The following is a 15,183-nucleotide window of genomic DNA, read 5'->3' as shown; positions in this document are numbered from 1 at the left end:
TCCGGCAAAGATATCAATAGTTAGGGTATTAGCTAATATTATACTGCACAAATAATTGTGCTATAATACTATAATATTATGCTATAGTATTAATACTAGGCTATAATATATTACTATTTTCCAGTAGGCTATTAACAACAAATGTATAACTATTATTTATTTGGTGCAAACTATAGCTATTATCATGGCAAATATTTGAAAGCCTAAGCAATACGAATAATCAAGCAACGTTAATTGTGTATAGGCTAATTTATGAGTGTCGTTCTTTACACAAAATTAATTAGTACACAGTACTGCAAGAAACACAATCACAGGGTCAATTATTGCAATAGTTGGTGAAAAATCATCCATAGTTCCTTTAAACGTTTTATTTTAAATAGTTATAATAAAATGCATCGTGGCCATTTTTTACTGTCTATTATACCGCCATCTCGTGGAATAAACAGTACACTACACAGGCCATTCCTCAGAAAGCATTCATATGAAAAGGTAGAAGACTTCCAGAAATAAGTTAAGAATATAATCTTTTTTTATTATTATTTATAGCTTGATTAATAATAGTGATAAGGAAATTAACAGAATGCCTAACAGGATGAAAATACAGCGCTAAAGTTAGTCATCGCTGAGAGAAGCTTGAGGGTGTCAACCTGAAGATAATTCAGATTTATTTCAAACCAAAACAACCAAGATTTAGTTAATAATAATTTCTGTAAATTCATTTTAGAATATTGGACGGAATGTTAAAGTGAGACAAACCAACTAATTGAACAAAACATCACAGAATTCATCAAACCTAAGCTAATTCTTATCACTTCCTGGAGGAAGCAAAGGGATTAAGCAAAGGGATATTACAAAGAATGGAAAGTGAAATTGAGGACAGGAAACTCCTATAAAATGAGGCTCGATTACAACAACATTTCCAAGAATATTTTAATGAATTCCACGTTAGACGTGAAAAAATAAAATTAAAAATAATATTAATTTAATCTCGTAATAATGTATCGTAACCTTAGAAAACAGTGGAGAGTCATGCCCGTGCGTCCACTCCCACCCACGCTACACATTTCAAAAAGTTTCTATCATAAAATCAGCAAAGTTTGCTCTAGTGCAGAGGTTACTTCTGTTGGTTTTCTAATCAGCCTCACAAGAATGCATTTCTCGCTGCTTCAGTAGAAACAGTTTCCACTAACAGGAAGTGCGGTAAATGTGGCAAACTGATCTAAATACGCACTTGCATCTGTATACACATGAATGACCAACTGTATGAAATACAAGCTTTTTGCTATTAAAGCAAATAATATGCATACCAGCCAAATATATGTATCTGTATGTACTGCTGTCAAATGTACTGTTTGTCTAAACTGTGAGCACAGGAGATAAAAGTTGTGTTGTTTTCATATAAAAAACGATTAAAAAGACCTGTATAGCTTGTAAGTTATGCCACACAAGCAACAATACAAATAAATACAAAGCCAGTTACATAAATTGTTAAAACATAGAAAAAGAATTGAAACAATACTAACAAGGTCTGATCTAACAGATCAAAAGCCATCATCTTTTCTGTGCAGATGTGTCGTCACAGGAAGACTGAGGTATTCAAGACGTAAAAACAAGGTTAACCAACTATAACTGCGTAACCGAGATAAAGATTGTTATAGTGAATCTGTATTTATCTTACCAAGAAATGCAGAGTAATAACATTCATGGCAAATAGAAAAACAAATGTAATATCCACAAATATATTTCACATTAATATTTTATGACACACAAGGCACTGCCAGTATGAAAGACAGATTAAAAGTACATTAAAACATCAGAGCCAAAATGTGTTCTTATGTACCCATAGTACTAAACTCACTTTTAAAAATAAAGGTTCTTAAATGATATTGATGGTTCCATGAAAAACCTTTAACATCCACTCCAGAAAAGATTCATTAGATTATTAAAATGTTCTTCAAACTATGAAAAAAAAAAAAAATCTTTCTTTTAAGAACTGTTCACTGAAAGGTTCTTTGAGGAACCCAAAATGGTTCTTCTATGGCATCGCTGTGAAAACGCCATTTTGGAACCTTTATGTACCATCACTGCAAGAAAGTTTAATGATAGCAAATCATTAAATAGATTTCACCTGCCAAAATACTTGCCATAAAGAACAAAATACAAAAGAAACACTTCTGCACATTGCAAACAAGACAAGAAAAAGAGACTAAATGAGGAACCATTTTTGGGATTTGCTTTGGAAAGCTGAGCAACCTTTTGATTGGGGCAGATGTAAAAGAACATTTCTTGAAATGTTCATCATAAGCTGGACTCACTACTGAGTCTGAGAAACTCTCCAAGCGAGCAGAAATCACAGACGGTATTTTCCATTCACCCTCCATAGGGAATAGTGTGCTTTACCCAGTGATGAATGTACAGTAAACCGTTATTGGTGTCCATAGAAATGTTCAGGGGAGTGCGAGCGCCTTGGCCAGCCGGGTCCAGAACCACGCTTGTGTGCAGGGTCTGGTATAATCACAGATGGTCAGAAAACGGAGGATGCTGGGAAAAGGCTTCTTCATGGTTTTGTAGACAACAGGGATTAGGCGTTTAGTGCGAGCTCCTGCGGCAGAGACAAAAGTGAAGCTTATGTTGGGTGACGATTACAGTTTGTAAATAAGAACATTTCTATGCTGCTTTTGAAGCTGCATTATACTTTTTTGGCTCAATGAAAACTATAAATGTACAGAGTTTCATATGTATATGTCCATGTACGATATATGCAGCAAGTTTATGTACCATGTAAAAAAGGGTGCTGCAGAGTCTGCCACCATGACCATGCCTAATGGCTGACAACTATGACTCAAATTTTAGTTTTTAAGCATGTTAAGTGCCTCAAAAAACCCTTGGGCCCTAATAAGCTCACTTAATGAAGTAATTAAAACAGTAATGCAACTCAAATAAATATTAAAGAAGATATTGTACCTGGGCAAAGGCTGAGTGCAAACTTAGTCTGAAAGTCACAGGCATCACTGTCCAGATAGTCATCGGAAATGACCACCACCATCCTCTTACACCTATGGGGCATATTTTAATTATAACCATTACAATTGATTACAAACATTTAAAGTAGATATTAGACAACTCATCAAGAATTTACAACTTAAAAAAAAAAAAAAAAAATTCTAGCCAATCCTGATAAGCTGATTTTTAAAATTATGTTATGGCTGTTAAACAATAACCGATTGATATAATATTATATACTATTTTTAGGTAACACTTTATTTTATGTAGTTACTATAGTAATAACTATAAATTATGAATAATTACATGCTAACCCTAAACCAAACCAAACCCAAATCCTAACTCTATAGTAAGTACATGTAGTTACTTAAAACCCTCTGGTGCTCTTCGGTCAGTTTTGACCGAAAAATTTTACGTTTCGTTTTTTTTTTTTTTTTTTAGAATTTTTTACTTCATCTGAATGGTATGAAACTTGGTAAAGGTTTTGGCAATTGCTATGTGAACAAAAAAAAAAAAAAAAAAAAAAAAAAAAGGTTAAATGTTCCTGGAAAAAAAAAATAGTCACACAGTAATCAAAAATGACCTCTTTGGAAATGAATGGGAAACTTTTGGTACTGCGGCCAAACAAAATCTTACTGAAAGCTCATTTTTTGAGATATCAAGCTCAAATTTGGAACACAACTTGTTTAGAATTTGATTTTGATTTTCTTGCAGTTTTAGAGTAAAACATATTTTCATATAAAACTTTAAAATAGTATTTTTGTGCATTTTTCATGACAATAAACGTAAAATTCTGTAACTTTTTTTTAAGTTAACTTTTTTAAACTTTTTTCAAATCAGCAATAATTTGCCAAGTGTCGTCTTTGAAAAGAGATCAAATTAAGTCTGTGCTCTAAAGGATTCAAAATTTATGACAGTTTAAGTTGGAAATTTAATTTTCAGGTCTAGGCTCAAAAAGTGGATAAATGAATTATAACTACAGCGTAAATATGATTTAGTACCATACATATTAAATAAAAAACATTATCAAACTAAAATATAGTACATTTGTTTCATTGAAATAAAAAAAAGAGAAATTTCTGTCATTTTTGACCAACACGCAAAGAGCATCAGAGGGTTAATATTTCTCAGTACTTAAATGTATAAGTACAGTGTAACAAAGACACCTTAAAATAAAGCGTAACCCTATTTTGATAAAACAAATAAAAAATAAAAAAACTAAAGTCAACAGAAGTATATATATACACGATATAAAGAATTGATATTCAGTTTTAGATTGGCTAAGCATTACAATTAAAATTTTTATTAAATTATCAGGGGTTTTTTTGTGTTTAATTTCAAGTGAGCATTGGATGAAAAATAACCCTAAACAGACTTGCCTTTTTTCTATGAGCTCACTGGCGATGGTCCACACACACGTGCCTGGAAGGACGTCTCGGTCGAAGACACACAGCTTCAGGTTGTATTCAGTCTGTTCCAACTGTTTGATCATCTCATGGACAAACTGGAAGTCATTCTGACAATAGCAGATGAAGGCATCAAAGGTCTCCGGTATTAGTCCTGTTGAAGACGATGATTAGTTTGGTAAACTGCTAACTAACTCCACAGTGCATTCAGACTGATCAAGGAAAAACTCACCTTGTGGATCATCAAACAGCGTGATGCCTTCTCGCTCCTGTGTGCGGGGCCCGCAGCTGTCCACCACTGGAACCTGGACGGGCTTCCTCAGTTGTCTTTCTAAATACTTCCTGCAGTCATCATCTGTGCAGAAACACCAACAAGATACAATAACACTTAGTTTGAGACTTTCGCTATTGTCCAGAATAAAAAAAATGTCATTTCATGTTTTGAATAGTCACTTCCTCTTGTAGTCATGATTAGTCATTCTTTTCTCAATCATGGTCTTTCAGCATATATGTGTTAAAAAGGTGTGATGTAATAATGTCTGTTTCCATAATACATGCAATGTTGTTTGGGGGGCATGGTGTCTCACTTTTCTAAATAAAATTTTCTTTTATTAAGTAGACAAGAACAGCAATAAAACGTGACCTTTCTTATTCATTTTTTTCTCTGGGTTATTACTGTATAAACAAGGAAATATAAAATAATAACAACAATACTAATATTAATAATAATACATTTTACTATATAAAGCACTTAATTACTTTTAATTATTTAAAATATTGAATAATTTTATAATATTTTAATCTTTTTAATTATTAACATATTAGTAGCAACAGTAATAATAGTAAATATGTCGTATTATTTATTTATATTATTACAGTAAGCTAGATTATATCACAGAAAGTATTTATTATAATATAAAAAAAAATGTAATATAAATAAAATGTGGATGACATACCTATAATCTCCTTGAGGTCTGATATAACATCTTTCCTTTCGGCTTTTTCTAAAATCGACAGTAAATTTGCTACTGTGGCCTCTGGACGAGTTTCCCACTCCGTTAAAACCTTTTCAAAGGGATAGTCTCTTTTCTCGAAATTTTTGATCTCCAGGTAGGTAAAGTCCATCATTTCGGCGACAGTCCTCCAGTCTGCTGCCACTGTGTTTTGTGGATTTAAATACAGGCCCAGTTTCTTTCGGAAATTGCAGTTTAAAGCTGTCACTGGAATCACCTCATGGTCTATACTCGACTTTGATGCCATATTTATGGGCAAAATCTCACTGTTATCCACTGACGTTGTTAATCTCCTCGTTTAACTAGAGAAGAGAACGTGATTAAAAAAGTTAAATATCTTAAAGTGTCATTTCCTGAAGCTACCGATAAACCGAAGGAAATCAAAACTTAGGAACAGCAGTATGCTACGCAGTACAGAACACTGAACAACTACATATGTTGTTTAAAGTCGAGTGAAGAATGAGGAAATGTTCGCAAAAAAGAACATCAGAGTAATGACGAAATGAGCGTGTAGCCAATTGACTCATGAGCGCGCGAAGTTTACGTAAAAAAAGGAGGATCGACTGTTTCAGGATCGGCTGTTAGAATTTCATGCGTCATAGAGGGATTAGTAAAACACTGATCTCAGGCCTGCTCCCAAAGGCACAGAGCTCAACACCAAATATGGACAATTTCCGAACTAAAGTTGACTGTGGAGGAAAAAGCCATAATGGTCTCCTCCGTTTTGGTTAAATGTATCGAATATTAGGTAAATAATTGTTAATGTTGTCTAAATTACATTATATTGTTAATGTTGTCTAATTATAATTTAGACAACACTAACAGTAAACTGAACACAGAGAAAGCTCCCAACATAGATAATTAAATCAAATTAATGTGGTGTACGTGTTTGGAGAGTAAAAAAATAAAAACACTTTAGTTCAGACAATGAACTTCTTGAAAAAAGAAACGTTGGCATAGATCTTTAACAAAAAAAAAAACAAAAAAAAAAAGTGAAGCAATTTTGTTTTAAAATATTAATATTTTTGTAGTTTCAGTGGTTTAATCAACATGCAGGAAGCAATTTTGTTGTCATGTGACAAGAAACCAACCAATCCATAAAACATGGATGACCCCTTTAGACTATTACATATTTTGTGAAAGTGCACATTTTGTACAGGTCAAATGAAGTAACCTTCGATTAAAAGTCCTAGATATTCATAACTTAAAAAAAAAAAGTTGTAAGAAAAGATGCAAGAAACGTATTGTAGTATTTTTTACTTAGTATTTTGACTAGTAATCACAGTTCTGAGCACACAGCTGTCTCGCACCCTTTTCCCTCGCTTTTCAAAACCAAACTGAAACATTTGGCACTTCTCACTTCCTATTTCCGAATAAATGAAAAAAATACTCTGAATGTGCACTTTATTAAAACGTTTTGACAGTTTGTCTATAATTTACATTACATATCACTGTTTCATGTGAGAAAGGTAAAACTCCCCCCCAAAAAATATAGGTATAACAACCTTTATCTTCATCAACTTTTCATCGTCCTTGACTAAACCAGGATATTCGCAGGGATTTATGAAAACAACCAAAAATACAATATTGTATTCAATACAGTATATACAAACACATGAAAATTAGAGCTACATTTTGTCATAATGTCCTCAAAATATGAGCAGCAGTTTCTGTATCTGTGTGTGAAAACAGATTCAGAAAGAGCAACCCAAAACCACAATATTTTTCATTTCCCCTTCCTCATTCCATTCTGTAACCTGTGACCTGAGCAGATGCCCTATTATTATTTGTGACGCAGCTCAAGAAAAAGCACTAATCCACTACATCTCATCCTCAGAAACTCTTTTTCTTGGAGAAGTAGAAGTCGATGCCCCTGTCTTTGTGTTGTCTTGGTGTGTAAGATGAGCCCTTCCTCCCTTTTGCTGATGATGGACCAGACTGAAAAAGAAACCACAATTATATTTTTTTAATACAAGCTTGCATTTGTCCCTAATAGTCAATATCATTCAGTTGTTAATAATCTTACTGATTTGTTGTTGACATGACGGCTCCACTCAGGCGCTATGACGATTGGGGAAGGGTATGTGTCGTTGAGCGAAACCTTTGCGTGTGAGAGTGCCGAGTTGCTGAGGGTCCAGGGCGTGTGCACGTCCCCACCTTTAATACCTCCAAGTTCTGGAACCCACTGTCGGACATAGTCCCCCTTCAAAGATACAACATTTAGTGTCGATTTTGTGCAGAAAAATGCCTTATCCTGCATTAAACTCTCAGACACATCAGACACATGTGTAACTTCCTCTTCCTATATTTACACTTACATTCATAGCAGAACCTGCTTACTTAAGTGACAGTAAAAAGCAATTAGAAGTGGAAAATACCAGGAAGTGCATTTACAAATATGATTCACATCAGTTTAGGCCATAAAAGCGATTGATCATTTTAATCATTTAAACATCCATTTTATTTGCTGATATTAGATTTGCTGTAATTGAGCACTTTTAAACTTATAATTCAAGATTTTTTAAAATTTATTTATTTGTATTTTGTTTTCTAATTTAATGTAATGTGTGTGTGTGTGTGTGTGTATGTGTGTGTGTATATATATATATATATATATATATATATACATACACTAAAGGCTGTTATTATGATTGTTTTTTAATGATCATTTTATTCATTTTAACATTCATTTAATTTGCTGATTTTAGATAAAATGTACTTAAGCACTTTTAGTTCAAGTATTATTTTATTAGATTTATTTATTTATTTATTTATTTTTGGGTAACACTTTATTTTACAGTGTCCTTTTTTACATGTTACATGTAGTTACTATAGTAATAACTATAAATTATTCATAGTTACACTGTAACAAGGAAACCTTAAAATAAAGTGTAACCCTATTTTGCTTTTTAAAATTGATTTTAATGTAATGTAATTTAACATTTTTTTTTACTAAAGGCTGTTAATTGTTACTAAGCTGTTAATTTATTAATTACAGTTTATTTTGACTAATTATTATTTTGACTTTATTTTCCCTTTCCGACATTGGTTTTCCTTGAATTGTTTAATAATTATTTTACAGTATAAATTATGTTCCATTGTGACAACTTACCCCTATAGTATGCAGAACTTTTTATCACAAAGGTTCAAATTTGTACAGTGAACTTTATACTTTCTCCTTGGTAAAAAAAAAACAAAAAAAAAAAACTACTTTTAAAAATAATAATAAACCTTTAAAAATAAACCTACCCTGAGAAACATTCACTGGGGTAAAAACTGAGACAACTAGACAACTATTCTCTCTTACTTTTTTGCTTAGATATTGGCTATTAATAAAATGTATGAATCAGAATGCAGGTGTTTTTTGGTTGTATGTGCTATTACCTCAAGAGACCTGTAATAACTACTTACGTTATTGTCATAGTCCAGTCCTTGTTTGATCATATTAAACTTCCTGTTTTCTCGTGGGTCATTTCCTATTCCGGCACTATAGAGCCAGTTTCCATAGTTGCTGCAGACGTCATGGTCTACCTGACAACAATGTAAGATAATAGCAATCAAACGGCAGCAAAGAGCAGAAAGCATCAAACCACTCCATCAAATATAAATGTTTCTCACCAGCAGGTATTCAAACCACTCAGCGCCCAGTCTCCAGTCTAAACCCAAGTCCTTGGTCAGAAAGCTAGCCACATTTTGACGTCCTCTATTGGACATGAATCCTGTCAGTGCAAGCTCCCTCATGTTCGCATCTACAAACGGCACCCCAGTTCTTCCCTCTGGAAAACATGTGAAAATATTTTGCTATTACTTCACAGAAAATCATTTGAGATGTGTATTCTTCAGTTGATTTATGAAATTAAAGAGATAGTTCACACAAAAATGAAAATTTTTATCATCACTTACTCACCCTCAAGTTGTTCCAAACCTGTATGAGTTTCTTTCTTCTGTTGAACACACAAGAAGAAGATATTTTGAAGAACGCCAGGAATCAAACAGTTGACGGTAGCCACTGACTTCTATAGTAGGAAAAAAAATACTATATGGAAATCAATGACTACCATCAACTGTTTGATTACTGACATTCTTCAAAATATCTTCTTTTGTGTTCAACAGAAGAAAGAAACTCATACATGTTTGGAACAAGATGAGGGTGAGTAAATGACAAAATTTTCATTTTGGGGTGAACTATCCCTTAAGTACAAAATCAAGAATTAGAGGAGAAGATTAGCAGATTCTCTGCAGGACACATTACCTTTCCATGCATTGAACAATGTCATATCTGTCTTCCAGGGCACATGCTTATCTTGCAGACCTTCAGTTCATGAGGGACGAAATCATATTAATTATTTAAACATCCATTTAATTAGAATAGATATTAGAATGTAATTGAGCACTATAAATCTTTTATTCAAGAAATGGTGGAAGATTTGTTGTATTTTATTTTATTTTATTGCTTATGATTGTTATGCATTTTTTTTGAGGGGGGGCTTATAAAATTTGACCATTTTGAGAATTAATCGTGTTGCCCTCCACACACTACCGTTCAAAAGTTTGAGGTCGGAAAGGCTTTGTTTATTTGTAAGAAATTACATCATCATATTTTTTCTTCAGCAACAATGCATTAAATTGAGCAAAAATAACAGTAAAGACATTTATAATGTTAAAAGGTTTATGCTAAAAATGTAATGTTCCACAAAAATGTTAATCAGCACAACTGTTTTCTACATTGATAATAATAAGACAAGTCAGTATATTAGAATGATTTCCAAAGGATCATGTGACACTGAAAACTGGAGTAATAGTGCTGAAAATTCAGCTTTGACATCACAGGAATAAATCACATTTAAAAATTTCTTAAACAATTAACAGCTTTTTTAAATGAATAATATGACTGTTTTTACTGTATTTTTGATCAAATAAATGCAGCCTTGCTGAGCATAATAGACTTCTCAAAAACATTAAAAAATCTTAAACACATACAAAACAAATCCAGACTTACCATTCATATGAAATATTCTGTTTCCATATTTTAAACCCACAAACTTGAAGTAATCTCTCCACAGAAGTTCAAATATCACCCTGGTAAAGACAAATGTAGCATTCTTGCAAATAAAAACCTGAAATGAGTTTATCTTATTTGAAAACATATCCAGTTCACATTCCTCACCAGTATGTGCTTTGGTTGGCGGTTCGTTCTGCCTCATACTTCTTTATCTGCTCATAGATATATCTGGGAGATATGCAGCCCAACGCAAGCCTGAAGTACAGTGAAGGAGGGTCAGCATTAGTCTGTGCTTTGCTTATGCATTATAAAAAACATTATTTTGAAGGCTCACCAAGGAGAAAACTTTGTGGAATAGTCCACTCCGATCATGCCATTCCGAGTCTCCTTATAAGTCGCGACGGCATTCTGTGATAAAACAAGAATATTAAATAACCCTCTCATTGACTGAGTTATTTTTAGGAAAAAGGAAGAGCAGGCCCTACTGTATCCCAGAAGTAATGTTTTAGCCTAGCAAGAGCCTCAGTCTCTCCACCGCGGCACGGGAAGGCCGAGCGGCAGTCCATCGCCGACTCTGAAACCACAGATAGGAAATATATCATGATTGTTCTTTGTGGTTAACATAATATGAATTGTTTTTATCCTCCAAATATCCTTCTGGGGATTATTCAGTCATCTGAGAGGAAATCAGAGCACAATTCATGTAATACTGCTATATTAAGAAAGAGGAAATATGAGTAGCCGATTCAGCCTTTTTCATCATCCTACTGACTGTGTTATGTTTTCTATCTAGAGATATTGGTGCAGTATGCTCTAAATATGATTTAACTTGTTAAATATCAGTAGCTACATTTACATGAAATAATTCCGATTGATGAATCCGAACATAGTGGTTACATGAACGCTAAATAAAGTGATTGTGTTGATACAGAATATACAGTTCCCCGCTGTTCTCGCATACTAACCTTCCTCCCACCATTGCTTCTTTTCTTTGTTTTAAAATGGAATATTTATCTATCTGTTTATATTTGTTAACTTAAAAGGATAGTTCACCCAAAAATTAAAATTCTGTCATCATTTACTCACCCTCAAGTTGTTCCAAACCTGTATGAATTTCTTTGTTCTGCTGTACACAAAGGAAGTTATTTGCAAGAATGTTTGTAAACAAACAGATCTCGGCCCCCATTGACTACCATAGTATTTATTTTTCTTACTATGGTAGTAAAAGGGGGGCGAGATCTGTTTGGTTTCTGACATTCTTCCAAATATCTTCCGTTGTGTTCAGCAGAACAAAGACATTCATACAGGTTTGGAACTACTTGAGGGTGAGTAAATGATGACAGAATTTAAATTTTTGGGTGAACTATCCCCTTTAAGGTGTATTCCAGTACAGTTACGTAAATCAAGGTACCTGTCTGTCCCAGGCCCTCAAAAGTAGGTATAGGACCCTCCTCCAGTCCAAGGGGAAGAGATTTAACCTGTTCCGGGGTGGAAAGGACAGGTCGCACTCTGCCCTGTCCCTCAACCACCTTTCTGAACTGGGTGTAAACGTCAGGTAACCTTTGAAGACAGTGGAAATTAACAGGAAATTTAGTCACACATTTAAATTGCTGACCTCACAAGTACTGAAACTGACACTGTAATTACTACTCAGGTCCTAAAAAAGGAAGTTACAGTAATAGTGGAATTGAAAAATAGTTTCCAGTACTTTTCTGTGAAGTTTCCTAGGAAAGTTTAACTTGTTTAATAAAGCTTTGCTAGAATGGAGCTCCTGAATAAGTTGCATGAATGGACTAAAGTAACTGGTAAAAAAAAATCCATTTTATTTTATTTTTTATTATATGTCAGCAACAAAATCTATTTTAATGACAAGAACAGAGTAGTTTAAAACACAATAACAAACAATATTATTTTTTCTGGATAAGTGATTATTATAAAATAATGTCTTGAATAAATATTCATAAAATGATATATAGTAAATTCTATAAAAAATTCCTAAAATATACAATTAGAAAATTAGTGATGTAGTGTTTTGCATCATTCTCACATAACGTTTTATTACACACTTTTGCAATCAAGTTCCTGTTTGGAAAAATCGTTGAAAGTACAGTGTATGGAAAATCTAATCTAATATTTATATTAAGATTTATTTAATATAAAAAACAGAATTGTAAAAAGCAGAATAACTAATGTTAAACTTAATTTAAGTCTTAATTTAAGTGTTGTTAGTTAAATAAAATAAAAAAACTATTAAAAATACTTTTTGTAATGGAAATAAAGCTTAAATAAAGCAAATATTAGATGAAAAACTTAAACTAAAACAAAAATTACAACTGTTGCCTTAGCAACTAACTGAAATAAGTTGAAGTATTAAATTAAATAAATATGAAATATAAACAAAAAAATGAAAAGCTAATAAAAATGACAAAAGCACATAACAAAATGACTTAAAATAAAATTAAAATAAAATCTGAAAATATAAAAATTAATAACTAATTAAAAATATGAATAAATACTATAATAATATATAAATAATACTAAAATAACACTGGAACACTTGTCCTACCCTCCAATGTGACTGAATGGCAGATCATCTCTGTGGTAAAGTGTAGACCCCCAGAAAGTCTGAACTTTGACTTTGTTTTGGCAGCAGATGTCCTTTAGCTTCTTCTCCACAGTCTTTTCCTCTGACGCCACCTTCAGGAAATTGACAGAAAGACTGCAAATACTGGATTCTACATTCACAGCTTTCAGCACTATGTGTGGCCTCTCTGAAACGCACCTCTTCATGAAATGCCACAGCTGTGACTGAATCCAGCTGCTTAATCAAATCACCAACAACATCCTCCGGCTTTCCTTGTCTGACGACCAGCGTGCTGCACAAAGGCATACAAACATATATTAATCATAAATTAATCATAACATTAGTATGTGGAGAGAATGTACATCCTGTGTGTGATGGAACATTCCCACCTTCCCCGTTTCTTCAGTGTTGCCCTCAGGTCTTTCACACTGTCCAGGAGGAAATGTAAACGGAACGGACCAGTTTTAGGGAAGTTGAAGTGATGGGTGCCCTGGTAATGACGCGGATCGAAGCAGTAGAGGGGGATTATGTGCTCGGCATTCCTCTGAGCCCAGTGAAACACCTGGATGAATGGAGTAAACCCGGTTTATCATGTTTTTTTAATAGGTCCATCAAAGCTTAACATGTCAAAGCAAGCAGTGCAGTTCATAAAACCACTGTTTATTTGCACAGTGTAGTTCATAGACCTAAAATTTGTTTACTAATTCAAAAGATAGCATGTTTACTAAGTATATATATTGGTAGTTGGTCAGTAATCGTCACAAGGGACGTGGTCACATGCTAGCACTTCTATAGAGGACTAAACTTGCATATAAATATACATATACATTACTTATATATGTATATAATAAATGACTCAATGGTTTAAATGTAGCCCTATTTTTGTATTAATGCTGTCCTTAATTTATGTATTTTTGTAATAATTTATTATATTTATTTAGTTTTTAGTTAAGATAAAGAGAGAGAGAGAGAGAGAGAGAGAGAGAGAGAGAGAGAGAGAGTTTATAATAATTGAGAACCAAATCTGCATATTAGAATTTTAGGGATCATGTGAGAGCATTAATACAAAAATAGGGCTAAATAAAAAATTAAAAAAATTCACCGAGTCATTTATTATATAAATTATGTATATTCATTGTATATTTATTTATATGCAAGTTTAGTTCTCCATAGAAGCGCTAGCATGTGACCACGCCCCTTGTGACGATTGCCGACAAACTACCCAATGAGCGCCCGGATTTCGCTTCACATGGACATGATGTTTCGCAACTCAAATAGATGAAACGAAATCCATTTATTATTCTCAAGTGTTCAGTTTTATTTGTAAACAGTAAAATTACTTAGAGAATCATTGTGACTTCTTAAAACTCGAGCAGGACATCATATAGTATCGAGCAGGACGAGTCTATGCACACAGATACAGGCGCGAGTGTGGTTTGCTCGAGACAAGAGACTGAACGATTTTATGCTACTATATAGATACAGTATCTGTGATTGTGATATTTACCTCGTTATCATGCAGACGCAGGTCGTTTCTCAGCAGACATATGACCGTACGAGAAGCGGACATCGTGGCAATCGGTCTTTAATGGCGTAAAGAAGTCTCCAGCGGTTGTGTTTACGTTGAACAAGCAGACCAGCAAAGAAAGAGTGACGGGCACGTTTGGTAACATGCGCGTGAGGTTACCAAACATGAAGTCTGAAAGCGCATGTGCTCTCCTTACCAAAATTACCCTGTCAATAAACAAAAAGTAATTAGTTAACAACATTAGTCAACTTGAAGTAATATTGAAAAACACTTTTAAGCATTTTATTAATTTTAGTTAATGTTGCAACATTTACTAATACATTATTAAAATGATAAGTTGTATCTGTTATTATTTGGACCTGAGTGGACATTAAACAGTTCTATTCTTATTATCTAACATTAACAAATAATAAATACTGTAACAAATGTATTGCTCATAGACTTTAAGTCAGGGAGGGGCTTGCCTTATTTAGTTTTTGACAGGAATGAAAACGAAGGAGGGATAGAATTAAGCCTATGTGCGTTTAATGGATAGCCTACTATTCTTCAACAACAAGATACTATTAGACGAAACATCTTTTCGAAGAACAAAAAACCCTCCATTAAGTAGCTTCAAAATTAGTTTTTTTTTTTTGTTGTTTAAACAT

The 15,183-nt window shown here is 33.3% G+C and overlaps 2 protein-coding genes across 2 annotated transcripts; both read right to left on the bottom strand.

Moving 5' to 3' along the window:
- Nucleotides 1-507: 507 nt before the first annotated feature.
- myd88 (MYD88 innate immune signal transduction adaptor) lies at nucleotides 508-5,922 on the bottom strand. Its single transcript, XM_051882054.1, has 5 exons — nucleotides 5,366-5,922; nucleotides 4,642-4,764; nucleotides 4,383-4,563; nucleotides 2,965-3,056; nucleotides 508-2,602 (listed from the first exon to the last, which is right to left on the bottom strand). Exons 1-5 carry the CDS (start codon nucleotides 5,667-5,669, stop codon nucleotides 2,448-2,450), a joined length of 855 nt encoding a protein of 284 aa, XP_051738014.1. The 5' UTR covers nucleotides 5,670-5,922; the 3' UTR covers nucleotides 508-2,447.
- A 742-nt stretch (nucleotides 5,923-6,664) lies between these two features.
- On the bottom strand, nucleotides 6,665-14,742 carry cry-dash (cryptochrome DASH). The gene is made up of 14 exons (XM_051882053.1): nucleotides 14,516-14,742; nucleotides 13,398-13,570; nucleotides 13,207-13,300; nucleotides 12,991-13,121; nucleotides 11,836-11,984; nucleotides 10,910-10,998; nucleotides 10,759-10,832; nucleotides 10,590-10,679; nucleotides 10,422-10,501; nucleotides 9,675-9,734; nucleotides 9,041-9,198; nucleotides 8,834-8,953; nucleotides 7,449-7,625; nucleotides 6,665-7,360 (listed from the first exon to the last, which is right to left on the bottom strand). Exons 1-14 carry the CDS (start codon nucleotides 14,576-14,578, stop codon nucleotides 7,256-7,258), a joined length of 1,563 nt encoding a protein of 520 aa, XP_051738013.1. The 5' UTR covers nucleotides 14,579-14,742; the 3' UTR covers nucleotides 6,665-7,255.
- Nucleotides 14,743-15,183: the final 441 nt, after the last annotated feature.

The sequence above is a fragment of the Ctenopharyngodon idella genome, chromosome 23 (assembly GCF_019924925.1).
Source record: "Ctenopharyngodon idella isolate HZGC_01 chromosome 23, HZGC01, whole genome shotgun sequence".
Taxonomy (NCBI): domain Eukaryota; kingdom Metazoa; phylum Chordata; class Actinopteri; order Cypriniformes; family Xenocyprididae; genus Ctenopharyngodon; species Ctenopharyngodon idella.
The sequence above is the reverse complement of the archived record's forward strand: the minus strand, read 5'-3'. Positions and strand labels throughout refer to the sequence as shown.